Here is a 16,821-nt window from a genome sequence, read left to right as displayed (position 1 = left end):
AATGACCTGCCTGTCATTCCAGTGTATATCTTCTCACAATCTTTGCAACTGAGCTACAACTTTGTAATGAAAGGGTGACGTTATGATGAATCTTGCGCCATTAAAATCATAAATGAAATGAAAAATAGCAAATGTATAATTTTTTAGATACAGGTATTTGTTTTACCATTTAGAATATGATAAAATTAACAGGTGAAGGAATTTTTATTTGTCATTATGCATATATGTCTTGTTCTTACTTTAATGTTGATTCTTCAGAGTATGCCAGTGTGGGAGATAACAGGAGCAGAATTTACACGCCATGATGTGCATACAGCAGATGGTATTTCTATTCGTTTTCCCCGTGTTACTCGAATACGCAGTGATAAAGATTGGAAGACAGCCACCTCCTTAGTGGAGTTAAAGGTAATGTATTTAACAAACAAGAGCAAAAAACAGAAATGTATGTTTCTTTAGAGTTGATACTACATGTAGTATATACTAAAACACTACATTTCCACCAACATTTTTAGCTACATTTACTTGCTCTCTGTCCCTTGAAAGTGATTGCTTGATTTTGTGTGAGAGAACTTGAAAGTGAGAGAGACTGGAGCGTGCTTGATTAGTTGCCATTTAGCAGCTAGACTTTTCTCGTGATGTGTGGTGACAACAGGCAGCTTGGTCTTTGTGAGAATGATAGGACTGCAGCAATGTTCACTAAGCCTGCAAGCTAAGTCACATAAAATTGCATTTTAAAATACGTTGTGGTTGTAACCAGTAATAGATATATTCTGTTGATACTAGGCTTATTATTTTTGAGATGTGTGGACAGAGTTCGATCAAATAAAAACTTCTCATAAAGTAACATGTGATGCTTAGTGTTAACAGAAAAAGGTGAATTTCTTATACAAAGAAAGTGACAGATTAAGTGGAATTTTTGCTTCAGTTTGAAAGGGCTGTCCCAAATTAGTCTAGTGGATTCTACTGTTGAATTATATTAGCAGAAAATTGTGTAATATGAAGTATAATGGTTAGCCTACAGTGACCTAGAGGTACTGTAGCATGGTGGTAGTTGAAAGACATCACATTGTGTGTCATGAGATGGGGCAAGCTGGGTAAGGAAGATGTAACAAACAAATGTTTACACTAATCATTGTGAAAACCATTTTAAGTTACTCAGGAAGAACATTTATTTGTTGATGACCAGGTTTGGACTGCTTTCCATGATCAAATCAACTATAAATCTAAGTCCTGTGTAACACCATTCATATACATGAAAAATTGATCATTAAATCAATACAGGTTATAGTGAATAATGTGGCCTCCACATGTGCTTGTCACAAACTGTCAGAGCTGACTGTTGGAGTTTTTACACTGACAATTAGCGATGAGCAAATGTGGAAGCCACATTATTTACTGTCATATGTACTGATTATATGGCCAATTTTCCACTTGTATGACTAGTTTAATTCAAGTCTTACATTTATGGCTGATTTGATAATGGACAAGCTGTCCAAAACGTGCCATTAGTAACTAAATGTTCTTTCTGTGCAACTTAAGATAGATTCCAGAATGGTTATTGTAATCACACAAGTTACAGATCCATTCCATTCCCAGTATGTTGTAGATACAGAAGTGTTTAAACGTTATTTGGTATTTACCATTGGAGACAGACAGAGAAAAAGGCAAATAGCCACAATTTTTATGCATCATTTACAGTATGGCTTCAAAGATGTTTTCACTGAATGGTCTGTTGTTTAAGGTTCCATACCCTTAACATGATACTTTTTACAATATTTTGTTGTGATTTGGGATTAAAAAACCTAACTGAAAGTGGACGAAAATGCGTAGTAACTGCACTCAATGAGTTTTGTTATATCGGGAAACAATTGTGTGCTGTAACTTTGCTGCCTAACATCCTGAACCTCATGTTGCAGTCCACTCTTATGGCTTTGTGCTACCATTGTGCAGGACTACTTAATAGCTGCTAGAGTACTAGTTAACCTTGTGTGTGTGTGTGTGTGTGTGTGTGTGTGTGTGTGTGTGTGTGTGTGTGTGTGTGTGTGTGTGTGTGTACACACATCAAATTAAAGCTGTGTTATTATTCACAGGAACTTTATAAGAAGTCAAAGGACAATGCAGATTTTTCATTGATACAGAGCTCTCCAAAAAGTAGTCCAGATGTTTCGAAACGCCAAAGATTAACAAGATCTCGTTCACCCACACCTGTGAAGGACACAAGGAAGGTATGTTTGAGTATTAAAAAGTAAATTAAGAAGCTAGGATAATTGATAGACATAGAAGTGAGTGAGTGAAGCATCATAAATATGATAGAAAATATGTGAGAACAGGAATGAGGTTACAGTAATATAAGAAACTGCAACTTCTAATGGCTGGTAAGAGGCATCTGTATGTTGGGAGATTAATTCCACTTTGGGGAGCCCAGTTGTGTAACAGAAGTCATAATGGACCTGAATAAAAAATGTATTATTATAAGGTAAAATGTGGTGAGGTCATAATTATATTTATGTTCAGAGGGGGGAAAAATTAGCAATATATGGAACATGTACGTCAGAGGTAGTATGTTATAAGGGCATGCTGGAAAGTAATGCCTCTGAGCCTTTTATTTGAAAAAATTTCAGGTTTTATTTCAATAATGTAAACATTATTAACATTCTATGCTTTATTCTTCATATCTAGATATTTGAAGTCCTCTGTCACTAGAGGGCTATGAATTTTAGTGTTCAACATGGCAGTGTGTAAGTTAACTTTGTAGGTGCTGAGAAACTGCGTGCTGTAGTTAAGTTTCAAATGCAAAATGTTTGCCCACACGTGGAGCACCCAGCACTTCTGCATGACAACACCAGATCACAACCAGGATCTAAAACATCTGTGGCAACCCAATGCCTTGGGTTCACTGTGGTCAATCATTCACCATATATTCCTGACTTGTTCTCTTCAATTTTCATCGGTTTCCAAAGCTCAAAAAAAAAAAAAAAAAAAAAAAAAAAAACCTTCAAGGACTTCACTTTGATAGTGATGAAGCAGTGCAAGCAGAGGTGAGACTGTGGAACTGTCAACAAAGTCAAACATTCTACAGTGGCAATGTTAACAAACCGGTCTCTTTTTGGGAGAAATGTGTTTGTCACCATGGTGACTGTGTTGAGAAATAAATATACAGACATGAAGAATAAAGATGTAGAATGTTAATAACATTTGTTTAATTTCAAAACTTTAAGAGCCCTCGCATAAAAAATTTGGAGGCATTACTTTTCAGCGTGCCCTCATGTTAGGATGAGGCGTAAACAGTGGCAATGTTTACAGTAAAAGCTTTCGGATCGTACATTCAGGAAATAAATTGTGGTCCTGGATTAGAAAAGATAATTTTTGGATGTAAGGATGTTGTTTTTAATAAAGCATAATGAACATACTTCTGTGATACAACATAAAGGTAAGGAGGAGGATGGCCATGAGTAGCCAACACTGCTGTACTTGATAAACTACAAATCCGGTTGAGGTCATTTTTATGTTTCATTATTTTCTACAGTAAAAATAGCAAACAATGTGTGAACTATAGTGAGAGCAGAAGATTGTTAACATGGTCAGAGTTACTAAATTTTGGTATTTCCTAAGGATAAGACCCATAGCTAATACAAAGATTTCTGTGTAGGAGTGGAGGAAAACTTTACTGCACTTTTGAGATTTGCATATGATCAGTTGCTAGCATTTGTTCTGAGGAACAGGAGCAGTCAGTGTGTATTGAGTAGAATGGATATAAGAGAAACTTGGAAAATTTATTTGGACAGAGAATAGGAAAATGGTGGGAAAAGGATGAAGGATGAAGATCATACTTAAAAAAAACTTTTACACCTCACTTTTGGTTGTGTAAATGAAACTACGACAGGTTGCTCATTGACTCTTTCACATTTGAGTGTGTACTTCCTGTGGTGGTGAATAAAGTTTATAATTTTAGCTGCCCAGTTGTTCATATTTTATTTCTCAGACTAACTACTATTTTTAGAATTCATGAAATCTACAGGGTGTTAGGTTGCAACTTCGACTGTTGAACTTGATCAAATGGACCTGACTGCACCACAGTGCCATTACAGCCAATGTAAAAGTACTATTACAGCATCTGCATGTTTCGGAAAGGTTTGGTGTACGTGATACATTCCATCTGTTCCTACAGCTCAAAACCCAAAGAGTTAATTTCTGGTGACTAGATCAAGCAGCTGGAACACCATGTCAGATAAATGATTAGAGGAAGACCTTGTCACTGTAATGCATGCATGGAATGGAACTCTAATGTGCTGTATACATGACCACACGTATCATCGATAACACTTCTTCTGGTGAGGGGCGCAGTATTTCCACAGTATGTCTAAACATGTATCTTCTGTGAGGTATTATGGCAGGCTGCACCATGTCAGATAAATGATTAGAGGAAGACCTTGTCACTGTAATGCATGCATGGAATGGAACTCTAATGTGCTGTATACATGACCACACGTATCATCGATAACACTTCTTCTGGTGAGGGGCGCAGTATTTCCACAGTATGTCTAAACATGTATCTTCTGTGAGGTATTATGGCAGGCTGCTGAGTCCCATGAAATGGTTATAAATAATTCTTCTACATTAGAACCTACTTTTACCTTAAACTCTCTTGATTTAAGCATACAATTTGTCCTCATTCTTCAAAATTGCAGCCTGTGTCAGTTCTATTAAGCTCCATTCTTGTTATTATTGCTGAGTCAATCATCTACACCAATATCACTTACAAAGTTAGCTTCCTCTCGCTCACAACTGTATAACTTAACCTCATTCCTTATAATTCTGACCACTTCAAATTAGACTTTTGTGATCAAAATGTATAGCAAGACATGGGCCTTTCTATTTCTGAAAATATCTGGTTCCATGATATCAGTTTCAGATAAAAGGGATCTTTGTTGTTTTATCTCTTGGTTCACATAAATTACCTATCACAGTTTTTTTTACCTGCTGTACTAATGTTGGCAGGTCTTGCTTGCTTATTAATGTTTACCCTAAAGTAATATGAATAACAGATTTTTTCTCACCAGGAAAGATAGTACATTATTTGCTTATCCTAGAAAACCTTAGACAAATGATTTTATGTTACCTTAAACTTACATCTCTTAAGACTTTCCCATTTGTTGTCACCCTCATGGACATTTGCCTCCTGAATAGTTGTTATTGAAATAGTTCTCCTTTTTCTATGGTAATTGCTTCTTCTTAATGCTTTAATGAAATAACTTGTTTACTTGGCAAGCTTGACATTTTGTATTGTAGTTGAGATGCGTTTAGACCTGTGTGTCTTGCGGCTAATCACCATGTGGCTCTAGCTTGGTCCACATAGAAATAGAGGCATCCACTCTGAATACAGATGTGAATGGAATCACTTGCACAGATATTTTAGTAAGAACATGCAACCTACATGCGCATCTGTACTTGTGTGTGAGATAGTCACAGTCACATGGTGAATATTGGAAGGCACACATGTAAATGCTCCTTTATGTTACAGGTCTTGTATGTAGCAGCCATTATCTGTGGACAGACTAATATATGGATTGTTGTTAAGTTATAACTTGTGTGTACAAATGGGTAGTTAGAATTTTAAAAAAAAATAGGTTTATTAGAAGTTCTACTTTAAATATACGTATTTTGGTATTGCTTGTGTTAATCTGAATCAACAGATGAAATTACAAGTTAATAGTAGTTAACACAGAAGAAATTGAAAAGGAGTTTTGGTATACAAGTACATACTCTGGTAAGCAAACAAGTGATCTTTCTTTTCAAATGTCTTTTGCAGCCCATTTAAACCTAAAGAAACACACAAAAACACAGCAAACTTTGCATACACAATGGGGTACAAAGTGATACAAACGGAAACATGAAGAGATAGAAAGTTGATCATCACATTCACTGGAATCTTGCGCTTGGACTGGGTTCTTGATTTACCTGCTGATACAATCTGCAAAATAATATGAAAAATGAGTAATCTGAGCTGTTATCAAATATTTCATGCTGATTATCTGCAGACACATCAAGGAAATATTAAATCATTTGTTTGAGATATCTCTTCCCTTCACTGCACATTTTGAATGCAGAATCAACACAAAAGCACATGAAACAGAGAACAACTAATGCCTGCAAAACAAGAGACGATAACATGAGCTTCTAAGAATGACTAATTTTTCCAGTGATATTTCTACTGCCGTCTAGCAAAAACTATGAAACCTGCAGACCTGACAGACATTTTCAGGAGCCACAAATAAATGTCTGACACCATGGAAAATCATCACACCTGCCGTGATGTAATATTACGTCTGCCACACATTCCCATTTCCCACTGGCACTGTAATATTATGTCAGCCACACACTATGTGTTAAAGAGAGTCCAAATGATGCCATTATAAAAGCACATATTTTGTTTGATAAGTACAACTTCTAAGCTAGTTCTGTGGAAAACAGATTCAAGTCACCTACCATTTGTAGAACATCTATTAGCAGGCAGTCAAATGAAAACGAGATGTAAACTGTTTATTATTTCAAAAGGTACTGCAAGAACTGTTAATATGATTATCCCAATGTGAGACAAGGTGGTCAGTGCCTTCATGGAAAAGTCTCTGCAGTTGCCTATGGAATCATGGTTGTATCTAGGCATGCACCACTTTGTGTGACACAAATTGACAACTTTGAATGCTTCTTCAAGGCTTCAAAAACGTGGAAGTCACATGGGGAGAAATCATAATCATAATTGTATGATGACTGGGCCTGCATGATGCCAAAGCTGTCACAACAACACTGCAGAAGTTTCACTGGGAAGCCCTTCATTATCCTCCACACAGTACTGTTCTCTCCTCGTGTGATTTTCCATATTTTTGAAGCCCTGAAGATAGGCATTTTTGACCATTGATTGGCTTCAGATGAAGAGATATATGCCTGGATACAATTAGTGTTTCATACTCAACTCCAACTCATTTGACTGCCCCTTTCTCACCGCTGCATCCACAAATCAGCAGAGATAGACAAAATAATGGTAAGGCTTCACTATACCAATCACTTTTGAAAGGGGATTCTTTGTAGTTGATTGGATAAATGTCACAATCTAAACACTGCTCATGAGCATGACACATGAAGGTGACTTTTGATTACATGCTATAACTCTTGAAGTGTGTTCCGTTGGCTACAATAAAGAAACAAATTGGTTTATATAATAATAATAATAAATTTCAGAATAATTACTTTTATCTCCATTAGCAGTCCTCTTATTGGCCACGATCTTCATTGTGATGCTACAGTATGACAAACTGTGCAGTATGTTAGTTAGCTTGTTTTCACGCTCATTTGATATATCAGGACTAACATCATGTGTGTACCTCTGTGGTTTGTTAGAACAATCTCATGTTTACACTAAATTGCAAGACAGATATCCCCCAGCCCCCTACCTCCTCCTCCCCCCCACCCCACCCCACCCCCACCCCTCGCCCCCACAAGGCTCACACAAACAAAATTTATCAAGGATTATCTGTAGCCTTCCATATAGTGTATATTATTGTTATAATTTTAAGGAATATTACAGTTAATGACTGTGCATGTCATATTGGGGCATCTCTTGATTCACATTGTAGCCAACGTTATGGTTTGCAGCACTCCCATGAATACTTTGAGTAAATGACTTGCTTCAGTAGTAACTTGCTTCTTCACATATTTCAAGCTGTGACCTATTTTAATATTACTTGTTTTAAGATTATTTGTCATCTGCAAATGGCTGCCATAACATGGGATTAATGCAGTTTTGAAATTTTCTTTGACTCTTACATTTTATTTCTTTCCTCAATTTTTAAACCAGGCCCACTGACAACTGTTCACTGTAGCTACCTGCTCAGTTACATTGACTGTCTCATCCATTGGCACCTTGTGCTGTATCCACAAAATTTCTGAATGTGTTCACTTTTTGAATGTTTATGTGACACACTTTACAATTTATTTGACTGCTAGTCTCTTATATTTCTGTAAACATTAAATTCATGTGTTCCACTGCATTTTCTAATATTTAAGCCAAGGAACTGCATTCTATCATTACTTAAATATTCCGCTGTTAAACCATATTATTATTTTAGCTATTAAGTTAACTATATTAATTTCCATAGTTCATGCCCTCATTCACCAACAACAGGAATGTGTGTCCACACAATGTTTATAACATAGTCTTATCTACCAATAGCCGGTTCTCTCTTTCTTCCCCATAATTTTCCCATCCAAATAATTAACAAAAACATTTGCCAACATTCTGAAAAGCAGGAGCTCATAGCCTTCACATTTTCATGCATTTAGAATGTAGCTCAATGAATTCAACTGTTGTGTTCATTGTCAACATTTTGTGGTTAGGTTTGTTGAACAACTTCAAATTATTCATTAATCGGTAAGTTCATGTTAACATTTCTAATCTCAAGGGGTGCAATGCACAATATGCCTGCAATGGATCTTCATTTTGCTTCATTTCTAGTGCTGTATTATTATTATTATTATTATTATTATTATTATTATTATTATTATTATTATTATTATTACTATTATTACTATTTCTCTTTCCTGTGTCAGACGTTATGTCTGGTTAAAAATGGAAAGTGATGCGGACCTTGATCAAGCGTGACTTCCTTTTAACTGTACGGTATATGTTACATTGCATTTAGGAACTTACGGGTAATTGAACATGTATCAATAATTACAGATTTCCGTAGTTGTATATATACGTTTGGATGTAGCTGTATTGCGTTGATGCACTGGTGGATATTGTGTGGTGTGACGCCTGCAGTTGATAGTATAATTGGTATGATGTCAACTTTATTCAGATGCCACATGTCTTTGACTTCCGCAGCCAGTTGGATGTATTTTTCAATTTTTTCTCCTGTTTTCTTCTGTATATTTTTGAATTGGGTATGGATATTTTGATTAGTTGTGTTATTTCTTCTTTTTATTGGTGAGTATGATGTCAGGTTTGTTATGTGGTGTTGTTTTATCTGTTATAATGGTTCTGTTCCAGTATAATTTGTATTCATCATTCTCCAGTACATTTTGTGGTGGATACTTGTATGTGGGAACGTGTTGTTTTATTAGTTTATGTTGTATGGCAAGTTGTTGACGTATTAGTTTTGCTACATTGTCATGTCTTCTGGGGTATTCTGTATTTGCTAGTATTGTACATCCGCTTGTAATGTGATCTACTGTTTCTATGTGTTGTTAGCAAAGTCTGTATTTATCTGTTGTGGTATTGGGATCTTCAATAATATGCTTACTGTAATATCTGGTTTTATTGTTTCATACTGTATTGCAATCATGAATCCTTCCGTCTCACTGTATATATTGCCTTTTCTTAGCCTTGTGTTGGATGCGTCTTGATCGATGTGTGGCTGTGTTAGATGATACAGGTGCTCGCCATGTAGTGTTTTCTTTTTCCAATTTACTTTCCTCGTATCTGTTGATGTTATGTGATCTAAAGGGTTGTAGAAATGGTTATGAAATTGCAATGGTGTAGCTGATGTATTTATATGGGTGATTGCTTTGTGTATTTTGCTAGTTTCTGTTCTTTCTAGAAAGAATTTTCTTAAATTGTCTACCTGTCCATAACGTAGGTTTTTTATATCGATAAATCCCCTTCCTGCTTAACGTGTAAGTGTATTGAGTGCTTCTAGGTCTGTGTTACTCCATTTCACTACTCCAAATGAGTTGGTCAATATTGGTATAGCATAGGTATTTATAACTTTTGTCTTGTTTCTTGCTGTCAATTCTGTTTTCAATATTTTTGTTAGTCTTTGTCTATATTTTTCTTTTAGTTTTTCTTTAATATTTGTATTATCTATTCCTATTTTTTGCCTGTATCCTAGATATTTATAGGCATATGTTTTTTCCATCACTTCTATGCAGTCGCTGCGGGTATCCAATATGTAATCTTCTTGTTTAGTGTGTTTTCCCTTGACTATGCTATTTTTCTTACATTTGTCTGTTCCAAAAGCCATATTTATATCATTGCTGAATACTTCTGTTATCTTTAGTAATTGGTTGAGTTGTTGATTTGTTGCTGCCAGTAGTTTTAGATCATCCATGTATAGCAAATGTGTGATTTTGTGTTGGTATTTTCCAGTAATATTGCATCCACAATTTGTATTATTTAGCGCATTGGATAGTGGGTTCAGAGCAAGGCATAACCAGAAAGGACTTAATGAGTCTCCTTGGTATATTCCACACTTAATCTGTATTGGCTGTGATTATTATTATTAATCAAGTTGCTCTCAGTGAAAAAACTTCCTTTTTGAAGGACCTGACTAAGTGTGTTAATAATTCTGTGATGATAGTTATTTGAATTATTAAATAGGCATAATTGGTCACCTTATTTCATGTAATTTGAATTGGGACGGTAAGCTGTGGAGTTGCAGGATTCGTTACTACAGGTTCTCACTTTTCTGCTTCTGTCAGAAGGAAAGAGGTGCTTCTGAAAAGTGGAGTAATGAGTTAGGCCAGTAGTTAACTTGAAGAACAGACCAGCATATAGGAGTTGGACAAAAATATGTAAACACTGCAAGAAATGCATGCTTGAAAATAGATGCAGAAGCTAGCCAAACCTGCAGGTCGCATTGTTGTATTTGACCACAAACATCACCTATGCAATTTTCTCAACATGTCGCCAGCACCACTCATGTCCAAAACAGTGTTGCATATAGTTGTGATTGCGTTATGTCAGAACTAAGGGAATGTGAACATGGGAAAATTTTTGTGCTCATATAGTGGGTGCTTCCACAAGCAAGGTAGATGGAATGTTTGGTGTTTGAAGGTGCACCATACCAAAGATTTATACTTCACACAGAGAAAGCGGAAAAACATTATCCACTAAATCACAACATGAATGAAAGTACATGTTATATTATTATGACAGATGTTCATTGAAGAGTATTGTGACCAAAAATAAGAGGACCATGGCTGTAGCAGTCACTGCAGAACTGAATTTTGCAGCCACTGCAGAACTGAATTTTGCCCTTGTGAACCCTGTCTGCATCAAAACAACATGAAGGGAGCTCCATAAGAAGGAAGTTGCAGGGGAAACTGGAATTATGATACAACTTTTCAGTAATACAGATGCTCATAACAGGAAGATATGGTGCCAAAGCTATAAAACCTGGACTGTGGAGTGACAGGAGAAAGTAATGTGGCTAAACAAGTCATGTTTCACATGGTTTCCAACTTTTGGCCAAGTTGACATCCAGGAGTGAGACACAGTGGGGCTTACGTGATTTTGGCAGCCGTATTGTTGTACTCCATGTACCCCATGGTTACTCTGCAAGGTCACATTACTGCCAAGGATTGTAGGCCCCTCTGGCTGGCCAGGTCCATCCTACTGTACAATTTTTGTTACCCAACGGTGATACTGTTCACACAGGTCTTATCATCCAGGACTGGTTTTGTGAACACAAGGATGAGTTACTGTACCTCCTATGACCATCACAGTCACTAGATCTAAGTATTTGTCTAGTCTGAAGAGCACAGTGCATGATCACTCTCTTCTCCATAATTGTTACCTGAAGTTGATGTTATTTTGCAGGAAGAAAACCTATAGAACCTCTGTTTACCAATTTTGAGATGATTGGAAGATGTTTTGAATGCCAGTGTCTTCCCTACAGTGTGTTACGCTAGGTAATGTGTAATGTTTCAGTGTTTCCATATTTTTGGCCATCATCTGTATGAATTACTAACTTGGTTACTCAGATCATTAAGTAATGAAATCAAAAGGAAATCTGTTGCAGATAATCATGCTTTGTGTTGTGGTTGGCAGGAGAGCCAACCATATGGTTAAAGGTGGCCGAAATGCACGCATTTTAGCTCACGCAGACTGGCGTGAGGTCTGGAACATGACAAGGGAATTAGAATTGAGAAAAACGGACATAGCTGGTGGAATACTTAACTTTAATCCATTCATGGAGAACGTCGCTCTTTATGGTACTTGATCCACAATATCAATAGTACGGATACTGGCGCCTTGCTAGGTCATAGCAAATAACGTAGCTGAAGGCTATGCTAACTATTATCTCAGCAAATGAGAGCGTAATTTGTCAGTGAACCATCGCTAGCAAAGTCGGCTGTAGAACTGGGGCGAGTGCTAGGAAGTCTCTTTTGACCTGCCGTGTGCCACCTAGCAAGTATGGTGTCTGGCGGTGACACCACACATTGCATTCCGTAAATTAAGAATCTACCGATGTGAAGCTAGAGGTGGACTGTAATTCACTAGTAGGATATTGGAAAAATGCAATCCATTTTGTAAGCAAGGTATTTACACAATCCATCCTAGAGTATGTCTCAAGTGTGTGGTACCCACACCAAATTGTAGTAACAAGGAATATTGAATGTATACAGAGGAGGACAGCTTGAATGGTCACAAGTTTTTTTAACTTAGAGGAGAGCACCACAGAAATCCTGGAAAACTTCAACTAGCAAATACTTGAAGGTAGATGCCAATCATCCCTGACATTTCATCCAAAGCTACATTGGACATCTTCGGAGGTGCTCCTGGTTGTGCTGAGTCTTGCCTACTGACACTCGTCGGACATTGAAGAAAGGCCTAAATACCGTGGAAAGTGGGCTTGGTCTGGATTCCACTTAATAGCAGAGATAAACCTTGTCAAGGATAAAATATAACTATTGATCATAGTACATCAAAGATAAACACTTCTGATTGATTCTGTAGTGCCACTGTCTGTACGCCGCTGAGTTTCATAGCGTCTTCTTTTCTGTTAAAATTATCCCCATGTTTATAAATATCTTTGATGTCCGACTCGTCAGTTGACAAGACTCAGCACCACCAGGAGCACCTCCGAAGATGTCCAACGTAGCTTTGGACAAAAAGTCAGGTACAGAAGAGTTCTGTGGACCACAGCCATACAACGTGGAAGAATTCTCGGCAGCTGAAACATCCGGTCATGAGAGTCTTCATTGTATGAACCAATATGTATCACACCCGTAGAGATGGCAAAGACAAGATTAGACTAATTATAGTGTGCGTACGCTATCATTCTTCCTCCATTCGACATGCAAATGGAACTGAAGGAAATATTAATATGTGGTACAATGCAAAATACCATCTGCCATGCACATCACAGTGGTTTTATAAAATATGGATGTATATATGTATGGATAATAAAGAGTTGACATTGACAAAGCTGTTGATCTATTCAAACAAATTGGCTAAGTCACAGAAGGCTGACACTGCAGAAACTGCTGAATATATTAAGTTGGTACAGTTTATTCTGAAATAAAACTGTTTTATTCATTAGTAAATTCCTCATTCATGAATGTGTAGGCTATGGACTTCATCATTTTTGGAATGTTATCTGGTATTTAGATTAACAATTTGCAGGTGAAAATAAAAAAAAATCCCAACAGCTAATGTATAACATTATAAACATTACATCCTCTATGAATAGAGATAAAAGTGATGTAAATAAAACAGGTGAAGTGAATCCCACTGTTTCAGTTTCAGGGGAAGACAGAACCTCTACTTATTTGCCAGAGGTATCAGTGTAGCATCCTGTGTCATTCTTTTTTTTTTTTTCCGCAGTCAAGTGAATTAGTAGTGAGTGATTGCTGTACATTTCTTAATTTTAATTACTTCTAGGTTACTTCATATGCATATGCTGCATGTATTGGGAGAAAGATACTTCCTTCCTCAGGAGGTGGGGAGGGGAGGGGGTGGGAACACTGCTTTTCTCTTATCCTACTCTACTGTGTGTGCATTTTTACCTGATACTTCAAACAAAACATTTATGTAACACACATGCCACTTCAGCTGCCTGTGTACTGGCAAAGTTGTGATTTGCTTATATTAAACATTAGTGTTTTTGGGATCTACATCTCTGAGTTCAAATACTCTTAGTTGATTTGTTCTCATGCTTAAAGTTTACTTCAGACTGAATGCTGTAATGAATGATCAAACATGCAGTGTATGAAAATGTATTTTGTTGTTAGAGGAATGGAGAGGAGCTTCAGCAAATTATCCCTCCTATTTTAGATGAAATATGAACAAATCAAAAATTTTCCGTAATGTGTCCAATGCCTAAAAGATGTTACACTTTTAATGGTGACACTGACATTCCATTTAGCAACTACAATGCTTAATTTCAAACTTTCTAGGAAATATAGGATATAGTTGTTAATTCACTTTACTGTAAGCACCATATTTTCTCCCACTGAAACACTCTTTCTAAGAGCAGAGGAATGAAGCATTGTCTCAAGTAAAAAGAAAGTATTGATGACTGTTATTAATATTGTTGCATAGAAAGGCTGTATGAAATTAGGAAAGGCCCTAGGAGATCTCATGTACTCAGGTTTGATTTGTTTTAACAGTTACTGTATAACATATTTGTGATAACTCATTGTGATATGAAATGTCAGTAGGTTTGCAAGTATTGTATTTTTGTGGTGAAAAATACTTAAGAACATAACTGAGTATTTACTTTTTGTCTTGATTTATAACAAAATTATGGAAATGAATCCCTATTAAAAATATACTCTGTACAGAAATTTGCCTATGGTTTCAGCAGAATATTTCAGCTGAGATTGTCAGCAAGCACCTTCAACTCACAAGGAAGGTGATCAAATATATTTATGGTAGTGTATTATGCTCTTTTAGTGAAGCAGTGTGGAGAAGGAATTACTCAGTTTTCATGAATAGAGATATAGATAACTCAGTACATTTTCAATGTTGGGTGTAGGAAGAGAGGTGAGGTTTTACAGTCTTCAAAGTTTACATAATTTGCTTCACTTTCAACAAACATTATTGTAAAGATGAACACAGTAGCACAGAAGCAAATAGCAAACCACCTGCATTTGAAAGAACCTGAACAATAATGTAGACAACTTGACTTGTTGCTACCTCAAAGCTTTTGAAGATGAATTCTAAGTTATTAATAACAAAACCAAGATGACATGGGAGAACAAGGAGGATGAGAACAGAGCTGAGGCCACTGAATCAGTAACATTAGTAAATTGTGATGAATCTCATTCAGAAGATTGGATCACACAAAAAATATTGTCTAGGTCAGCCACCTCCTTATTCTCCTCCCCCCCCTCCTCCCCCGCCATTGTCCCATTCCATGAAATGGAAAATAAAATTAAAAAACAATATTTTTTTGGTATATTCAGTGATCTTGCCAAAACTTTTGATTGTATTGACCATGAAATTCTACTTTTTAAAATAAAAATATTTTGTTATTAATGACATCCCTCTTGCGAAGTTAGTGCTACCTTCATAAAACAAAGCTCATCATTACATAGGCAGACTGTGTCACAAGAATGAAACTAACCTCAGAAAGGGAATGCGGGGACTGTAATATGTGGAACCTTATGAAGATTAGTTCTGACTGGCACGTGGACAAAGAAATAAAGGTTGTGAGTAGTCATAGGTTTGTGTGAACTACAGGAAAGTGTCACAATATTAGTGAAAGAAAGCTTTGAAGTGTCAGGCAAAGAAGACTCACCAATTCAGGAAGTGAATCTGCAACAAAAACAGTACAGGACTCAGAGCCAGCTATCCCATAAAACAAACACCTTCCACAAAGAAGTAAACAATAAAACATAGACCAGAACAGATTTATGAAAGCATAGCGAATGTTATGCAACTCACTAGACTGGAAGTGCCGAGAGTGCTTACTACAGTGTTAAGACATCTAGTAAGGTATAAGCATCCAGAAGGCAAACACATTATTTTTCCTTTACCTGATTTTGTGGATAAAATCCACATCAGAGTGAACAATCTGCGAACAGAAGTGGAAAAACTGGAGAAGTTAGTGAATCATGTTTCTGTCAGGAGAAATGAATGATTATCTTTGGATACTTTGTAAAAGCACTTTGTGATGACGCATGGTCAAATAGCATTTGATTACTGGTGAGTAGGCCAAGACTGTCGAATATATACCTGTCATCTCTAATGCAGATAAAGACAAGACAGCTTAATGCCATGCGAAGTTGCAGTTAGATGTATTGTGCCTACAAGAACCATATATGAAGGCAGGAAAGGTCCCCAGTATGCAACTTCCCAGGTAGTCACACAAATGCAGCATCCTAGGGCAACAATAATAGTTCTTAACAAGGCCATATCAGTGACAAAAATATCACAATACTGTTCAGAACACACAATTTGTGTCGAAATGTTAACCAGAAAGGAGAGTTTCCATGTATTTTTCAATTTAGTGATGGGATTGACACGTATTAAAGAATATTAGTCACCTAGGTCAAATTAAGCCTCTTGTGTACTCCACTGGTGCAAATGGAATGTCAATATTGTGGTATAGCCACCTGACTGATGACCATGGAGGACAACTAGAAGAGGCCATTATGGAATTCAACCTCAGGTATTGAATGCATCTCACAACCCACAAACCTATGAAGGACAGGTTGGAGAAACATCAAATATTGACGTCACTTTAGAAAACATGGCAGTGGTGCACCATGTGAAACACTAGAAGGTTGCAAGTGGAATGACACTGAGTGATCACACGGGAAGGGAAATCCAAGGTGACCCAAAAAATGTGCGCATAAAGCTTGTGTTTGTTTGGGTTTTTTTTTTTTTGAATAAACAAGCTGGGAGGTAGCCCAACAGCTAACACAAAGAGTATGAATTGACATGAAATTTATGTAATGAGGGATAATTACTACTTGCAGTGCTGGAATTAGAGCATGGATTCTCGTTGAAACTAAACTGGTGCCATGATCAGTCTTCCTCATAGCATAAGAAAAATACAATGCAATGTCAGCAATTTCTATGTTTCCAAAAAT

At 36.7% G+C, this 16,821-nt stretch overlaps 1 protein-coding gene across 10 annotated transcripts in view; it reads left to right on the top strand.

Moving 5' to 3' along the window:
• Positions 1–16,821, top strand: part of LOC126355996 (DNA ligase 3) — a 538,466-nt gene that overhangs the window by 371,821 nt on the left and 149,824 nt on the right. For all 10 annotated transcript variants that reach the window (XM_050006627.1, XM_050006628.1, XM_050006620.1 and 7 more), the window contains 2 exons: positions 259–405; positions 2,091–2,225. In XM_050006627.1, coding sequence (XP_049862584.1) covers positions 259–405; positions 2,091–2,225 — 282 coding nt within the window. The remainder of the gene's footprint in view (positions 1–258; positions 406–2,090; positions 2,226–16,821) is intronic.

The sequence above is a fragment of the Schistocerca gregaria genome, chromosome 3 (assembly GCF_023897955.1).
Source record: "Schistocerca gregaria isolate iqSchGreg1 chromosome 3, iqSchGreg1.2, whole genome shotgun sequence".
Taxonomy (NCBI): domain Eukaryota; kingdom Metazoa; phylum Arthropoda; class Insecta; order Orthoptera; family Acrididae; genus Schistocerca; species Schistocerca gregaria.
The sequence above is the reverse complement of the archived record's forward strand: the minus strand, read 5'-3'. Positions and strand labels throughout refer to the sequence as shown.